Source organism: Acanthopagrus latus, chromosome 24, assembly GCF_904848185.1.
Source record: "Acanthopagrus latus isolate v.2019 chromosome 24, fAcaLat1.1, whole genome shotgun sequence".
Lineage (NCBI taxonomy): Eukaryota > Metazoa > Chordata > Actinopteri > Spariformes > Sparidae > Acanthopagrus > Acanthopagrus latus.
The window spans coordinates 621,975-630,000 of NC_051062.1; the positions used below are offsets into that span (position 1 = coordinate 621,975).

The window sequence follows — 8,026 nt, forward strand, 5'->3', positions numbered from 1 at the left end:
AGTCCAGACGTGTACGAGTGGCACGTTTTGCCATTTGGGACTACATGCAGCCCATGCTGTGCCACTTATGCCTTACAACGTCACGTACAAGATCACAGTGAGGGCAATGAAGACGTGGTCCAGTCTGTGCTGCAAGCCTTTTACGTTGATAATTGTCTCCAGTTTCTGCAGTCTCAAGATCAAGCCAGACAGCTCATTGACAAGATGAGAGGTCTCCTTGCCAGCGGAGGTTTTGATATGAGACAGTGGTCCAGCAACACGCCTGAGGTCATCGCCCATCTACCTCCCGAAGCCAAATCAGCAGAATGTGAGTTATGGCTGACTGCAAATAAGACTGACCCACAAGAGTCAACGCTTGGTCTTCTGTGGCGTTGCAGACCCGACACCCTCGGATACAAACACCGAACCATCCCAGTGACTGAACCGACCATGAGATATGTATATCGAGTGCTAGCCAGTCAATATGACGCTCTGGGCTACATCATACCATATACTACACGTGCCAAGGTCCTGGTTCAAGCCCTGTGGAGAAAGGAAAGAGGATGGGATGAGCCCATTGCAGACAGTCTCCTCCCTATATGGCAAGCGTGGGAGAGCGAGCTCCGCCAGCTTCAACACATCATCCTGCCACGTTGCTACACTGTTAATGATCCTACTGACACTCCTGTGGAACTACACATCTTCTGTGACGCCTCAGAGAAAGCCTATGGTGCTGTAGCATACATAAGAGTAGAAGACAGCAAAGGACAAGTACAGGTGGCATTTGTGATGGCAAGATCCCGTGTAACACCGAAGAAACAACTGTCAATACCTCGCCTAGAGCTGTGTGCAGCCCTATCAGGCGCACAATTAGCCAAGATCCTTCACACAGAGCTGACTCTGTCAATAAACAAAACAACACTGTGGACAGATTCCACAACCGTTCTGCACTGGATCCATTATATACATTACTAGTCTGATTGATCTGTTCTCACTTCTGTGTATATATATATATATATATATATATATATATATATATATATATATATATATATATATATATATATATATATATATATATATATATATATATATATATATATATATATATATATATATATATATATATATATATGGGGCTGCACAGTGGCCCAGTGGCTAGCACTGCTGCCTCACAGCTAGAAGATCGCCGGTTCGCGTCCCGGTTGGGACGCCTGGGATCTTTCTGTGTGGAGTTTGTATGTTCTCCCTGTGCAAGCGTGGGTTTTCACCGGGTACTCCGGCTTCCTCCCACAGTCCAAAAACATACTGAGGTTAATTGATCATTCTAAATTGTCCGTAGGTGTGAATGAGAGTGTGGTTGTTCGTCTCTATGTGTAGCCCTGCGATAGACTGGCGACCTGTCCAGGGTGTCCCCTGCCTTCGCCCTAAGTCAGCTGGGATAGGCTCCAGCCCCCCCGCGACCCTGCAGAGGATTAAGCGGCGTACACATAATGTGTACAGATGATGGATGGATGGATGGATATATATATATATATATATATGTTTATATATACGTTCCTGAAACAATACTATCACTATCCTTATTGTATGTTAATACTGCTGTTGGGTTTTATAGCCATCAACATGTACAGTTATTCCTGTTATTTTGAATTATATTGCAATGACGCAGTTAGAAGCGCCCCCGTGTGGTCACTACAAAGTATCGCTCCAACTTTGTTATTTCTTACTGCCTTGTATTGTGTTTAATGCTTGGTGGTTTACAGTCATATGACATTATTTTATTAACATACATATGTTTGCTGTTCATTTATTTCTGTAATTCAGGAGACCACAACAAGACACAACTGTAATCTGTTCGTGTGTGAAATTAAAGGAGGGAAACATATCCAACTGAAGTGGCTGCAGTTTTTCTAACCGAAAACTAAGGCCAGACTGTGTATGCCAGCATCCAAAATATTCTGCAACACTTGCACGACCCCTTTCTTTTTTCAGAGGCAACTCTCTGTGTGTTGTTTAATTACTTGGCTGTTGGATAGTATAAGCTGTCACTGGGAGCGCTGATATTGGTAGCTTTCCCTGTTTAATGAGTAGCCCAATTCACACTGCCATTTGCATGCAGGGAACCTGCGCCAATTCTCCGCCTCCTCTGTGTGAAAGTTTCAGATGCGGCGAGGGGTGAAATTTTGCTCTGGCGCTGATCTGCCTCTGGAGGTAGTATCAGGGCCATATTATTGGAGAACCGAACCAGTGTGAACCGATAAGCCAGCGACGAGTAGTGGGGGCGTGTAGATTGGACGGTCGGTTAACTACACAGGTCCTTCACTCAACTTAATACAGAGAATTTTCCCACAAAGCAATGTTACATGACCAAACAAAAGTAACATAGCAACTGTAACTGTCTTTGGCAACTTATATGAGAGAAAAAAATTCCACATCTGTACGTGGAAAAGTGTCCGTCCTCCTGTCTGTCCACCTGCCCGGCCTACTGACTCTTAGTGACATTTCTGCCCAAAAAACAGTGTCTATGACCAGCAAAAAATTTTAACTCACGGAGTGTTTGTGATGAAAATGAACCACCACAAAGGTCAGCCCTCCCGACCGAGACTTCAGACTTCAGAAAACAGCCTTCGTCCCTGCAAGTGAGTCAGCCAGCTTCCACTTTACTGATGGTGATTATGTAGCCTAATTATGTAATTTAGAGTGAAAAACATAACTTCATCACTTTCCATGTTGTTTGGTGGGTCAGGATCTCAATCACAACACATTATAACAGCATCCATATGATTATAAACCGTCTGCGGGTTTAGATTGACAGGGGGAGTAAAACACCTTGAAAACACACCAACATCATCATCATGACATGTACTGCCATGCCTCTGTAGGTGCTACAGCACCAGCTTTCTGTGTGAATTACACATGGAAAGGCAGAGATGCTTCGCTCTGTGTGAATCACCGTCGGTGGAGAATTGACAAACCACCGCTCCAAAATTAATGCGGCATCGCTGTGTGAAAAGGGCGAGTGTGTGTAAAACAGGAAAAATTGAACCAGACTGAATGAATAACAAAACATTACCCAGCAGGATATTTTAACACCTATTTTAGATCTTAAATGAACAATATTCATATTAGCTTTTAAAATCACTGAATGGCCTGTAACCAGCTCATCTCTCAGACAAGCTTTGTAGATGTAAATAGCAAGTTATAATGGTATGATGTACATAAAAATGTAAACTATTCTTGAATATTGCATGTTACACTGTAGCACCCCAAATCTTTCTGATGGCAACCTAAACATCTCACATAGCCTGCAGGATGACCAAGGGACCTGGGTTTCTTTGCAACCTGCAGCCTGCAACCTTGCGGCTGTGTAATGAATATTCAAATTATTTCTTAGAAATGATACTTTTTTTCTTGGCATAAACAGCAACAACATGAGTGGGAAGACAAGGTGCATGTGCAGTAAGTGAAAATGAAATGCCAAGTCTGTAAGAAGCTTGATTTTTTTAGTCTCATTCTAAAAACCGACGCTTTGAGTTTCCTGACTCGTCACATACTGACGCTTTGGGATTGTATTTGATAAGTTGGTAATTCTATTGTCTACTGAAAATGTTTGAAAGAATACGTCACCCTTCTCCAGTAAGTTTTCTTTTTTAAATATATTGACTGACACATGGTTTGAGGTACTTATTTATAAACTTTTACATAATTCCTCTTTTTTCAGGTTGTGTGGTTTAATGATGTGCCACATGAAATCTGCCCATTATAGCGTATCTCTGAGTACTGCTGTAACTGGAAGAGTAGTATCATACATTATACAAGCATGATAGGTCTATTTTGTAAAATATAGTTCAATCACAATAACATAAAAAATATCTGTATACTGAATGAATCATAGTCCCACATAAGCAATGAAAAAGCAAAACAAGTCAGCATATATGTATTATTTCCATTATTTCAACTTATATATTCTGCTTACAAAATAAGCATAAACAGAACAAAACTCAAGGGCTTTACAGAGGATTTCCTCCAATTCATGGCAGTGGTACACCCACAGGATCACGTGTTGCGGAGGTAGGCTATCATCTGGTTGAGTTGTCAGTGCTCTGTGTGCACCAGCTTTTCGTCCAGTGTCAAGTTGTCTGAGTAGCTGTGCTGTGAAATCCCATACATTTGACCATGTTCTTTGCCTTCCCTCACTCTGGTATTCTCAGATTCTGTCACTCAGGAAGATTCAGCTTGTAAGATTGCTGTTTGGTTGGCTTTCTCTTCACTGGCATGGCTGTCTCTCAGCTAAGCCTGAGGCCTGTAGACTGTTTTGGGTTAGCGGTTGAGCTGGTGGTATATTTGTAATTCCTCCTGAGAAGGTGCAGCTATTATATATTAGTGATTTTTATTCCGTTAGTGGCCTATTTTTGTCTGTGAAATATACAGAACTACTCAAGCTTGCGATCTATCACTCCATGGCATCACCTGGATGGTATTTGTGTAGTATTAGTTACTTTTTAACTGTTGATTATTAACGCATTATCAAATGCAGGTGTTCATAGTTCAGTACAAACCAAATTGCAGACTTGAAAAAAAGAACTTCATTACAGTAATCTGAGCAGTAATCAGTTACTTCCACCTCTGATGGTATTGAACAGTGTTGAATGTAAGAACTGAAGGAAAGTCAGTCCCTTTACCAATTTGACTGCAACTACCTGGCAAAGTAGATGAACTCCCGTCATTGGCTCCAGATGCCACTGCCAACAGTTCAACTGCTATCGATTGGCGAGGGAATTTGTAGCACTACTTTAAAATCCTTTCTACAGAAAACGCTTCTATAATTGTCTTTCACCGAAAAACAGTCTTTCCAACGTTCAGTCTAATGAGTATTCAAAATCAGTAAATCATTCAGTGAGAACATCCCCTCTTTTTTATTTATAATATTCCAAATATGACTTCAGAAGTAAGACTTAGACTTGTCAGGTAAATACAGTACACAAATATATTAAGTTATTCTTTAAACAATTTCTATTCAGTCATTGGTGAGAAAATGTTAAATATTCTCAAGGAAAAAGACAAAAATAACCATGAAAATCAGAAGTGAAGGTGAAACATATCATTTTGGCCACATGGTGGCAACATATGGTTAGGTTCAGTTGTCATCATCATCATCATCATCAAAGACATCAGCTACAGTCCTGTGAATGGAGAGATAGGCAGAGGTAACAGGCTGTCATTTATAAATGTTGAACAGGGCTCAGTTCAGTGTAAATATGACTTACTTGTAGATTGATCCAGTCACTTTGTCAAGAAAACCATCTAAAGAAAAAAACACAGTAAGCGTGAGCAGCAGAGTCCAACACTTCTCAGTAGAGGTAGAATCTTGGTTCCATCCTAACATTGCAAACAATGATGAGAGTTAATATCTAGAGCTTAATGTTAGCAAAACCAAGGAGATGATTTTAGAAAAAGGAGGCAAAGACACTGCCTGCATCAGTGGAGCTGAGGTGGAGCAGGTGAACAGGTGTTAATTATTATGCAAAAACATCACAAGTTCTTGTTCCTGTCAACAGAGGAGCTATAGAAAGCATCCTCATTTGTAACATTACAAATTGGCATGAAATGGGCACGGCCATGACAGGAAGGCTCTACAGTGGATTTAAACCGCCAAGATGGTACCCATCTTCCAAGCATCACTGATATCTGAGGTGAGGCTCCTGTACAGAGCCCATAGAAAACTGAAAGACAACACCCAACCCAGCCACAGTCTGTTCACACTGCTGCTATTTGACAAAATACACAGAAGCTTTCACTGCCATATCACTAGACTACAGAGCTACACAGCTTCCCTTCTCAGGCTGTGAGACACCTGAACTCATCCTCCTCACTGAACCATAAACATTACTTATTAAAAATGTTTTGTGTACAGCATAATATGGCTACTGCTTGCACTGCATTGTACAACCCTTTGTTGTGGAAATAAATTAAACATGAACCTTCATATATATATATACACAAACTTTCCTGAAGTGTGACAATTTTTTGTTTTTTCTGGGCATTACTCACCAGGCTGACAAAGATTTTCACAGACAGGACACAACTGGCAGAAACTGCACATCTGTTGAGAAGAAAAAAGGTAATTTATACAGAAAAATAGAGTCAAAAATGTAAGCATGTCATCACAAGAAGCCTAAAGTGTGACCACACTGCCATACAAGTACAAAACACTTGCTTGTAGATATATGGAAGCCATTTCTATCCAGGCAACAAAATATATATCAAACACTGGGAATGACAAGAAAAAAAGTAAGCGGTCCGTAACCTTAGTAAGTGCTGGGTGACATTTGAAAACAGCACAAAGCCCTGACTGCAATAGTGAAAATGGAGGTGTGGTATTGATGATACCTTGCCTGGAAAGATTGCTGATTTCTACTGTTAAGTCATTCAAGGAATACTTTTTTCCTCACCATGTAATGATTTTGTTTGGTAGGATGGCTTAGATCTAAATCACGTGCTGTTTTTTTTAGGCAGAACAATTCTCATGTGTGACATCAAGTCAAATGTTGTAAAGGCTGAAAGTTTAGTGTCTGCTTGTAAACTACAAACTTTTCACAAGATGAAGATTTTATGGGATAGTGGGGAATTTGGGGAACACTGTAAACAGCATTCATCTTTATCCATTTTTAAAGGCTAGTGCTAGAGAATAAGTTGTAGTCTGAGATACAAGTATGTTCATAGCAAATTTAATGTGGGGCAGCTGTGGATCAACAAGGGTCGCGTGGGTTGTTAATTTGGAGGTTAGTAGTTTGATCCCTGTGTCTGCTACACGTTGATCTGTCCATGGGCAAGATGCTGAAGCCCAGATTGCTCCTGATGATTTTTCCAGTATGTGATTATGTGTGAATGATTAACATCGAAATATTGTGAGGCACTTTGGTAAGGGTGAGCTGTATTACTTCACCTGTCAGTGGCATATTCAAACATGACTCTCAAGATTTGCATTTTAGGTCACACTGTCCCATAGTAAAGGACACAGGGAAATGTTAGTTTTTGTTTCTAGATTCATTTAGCCTTTTGGATGATAAATTACTATAAGTCACTTTTTTGCACCTACTCTTGGATGTCAACCTGCTTCATTGCTATTCTCTTTAAAGGTGACGAGAAACATTATCTGCCCCCGTTACATGTGGTGGCAGTGTCACACTGATATGTAGCACGTAATGTTCACCATGTTTACCATCTTAGTTTAGTGTGTATGCATTCTAATGCTGTATGTGCTAATTAGCACAAAAACAAAGTACAGGTGAGATGAATACGAAAGTAATTCGTTCTGCACGAATTTGATCATTTGCCAAAGAATTGGTCAATTTAAAATGTTCATCTAATAATGCACTAAAAAAGTTTATCACCAACATTTCTTCCGAACCAACAATGTCAACCTGCTGGTGGCATGAGAGCAACAGTCAGACATTCCCCAAAAGAGCTGCAATTGCCACTGGAATGAAATTTTTGTCTTGTGCTGGAAGTACCACTATGTGAAGGTATATTGCCAGTCAAAATGTTTAAACATTTGTGGCAAATGACGTTCCAATCTTCAGACAACACTAAACCAAGTCACTGGATGTACATGTGACTCTGAGGTGAATCCTGCTGATGATGCATCAAGAGGAATGAGTGCAGACATGTTCACACTGGATTCGTGGGCCAGAGTATTTTGAAAAGGGATGAGGAACACTATCTGTTAAATGTAAAAATATCAGGAAAGGAGGTAGTAGTAGAACAAACATCAGAGAAGCAGAGGGGGAAACAGCATGTAAAGCCAGAATACTTTCATTTGCCTCCGGGTTTGAGAGGAACATAGGGTGAACAGAAGTCAACTGTCACATAATGTGTGTTTTCTTTTTTTCTCACCTTGCAGTCGTCACAGTGCTCAGCCTTGTCTCCTTCTTCACAAGGACATTTGTCACAGCTGTCACAGTGCTGGAAGAAGACACATTTAATTAAAAAGAAATCAGGAGATAAGCAGAAAGGAAAGTCTGGAAGGGTTGCACAGTCACAG

The 8,026-nt window shown here is 40.5% G+C and overlaps 1 protein-coding gene across 1 annotated transcript in view; it reads right to left on the reverse strand.

Moving 5' to 3' along the window:
- Window positions 1-3,937: 3,937 nt before the first annotated feature.
- LOC119014981 (acidic repeat-containing protein) overlaps window positions 3,938-8,026 on the reverse strand; it is an 8,137-nt gene continuing 4,048 nt past the window's right edge. The window contains exons 3-6 of the mRNA XM_037090469.1: window positions 7,879-7,947; window positions 6,034-6,085; window positions 5,250-5,286; window positions 3,938-5,165 (exon numbers count right to left, since the gene is read on the reverse strand). Coding sequence (XP_036946364.1) covers window positions 5,120-5,165; window positions 5,250-5,286; window positions 6,034-6,085; window positions 7,879-7,947 — 204 coding nt within the window. The 3' untranslated portion in view covers window positions 3,938-5,119. The remainder of the gene's footprint in view (window positions 5,166-5,249; window positions 5,287-6,033; window positions 6,086-7,878; window positions 7,948-8,026) is intronic.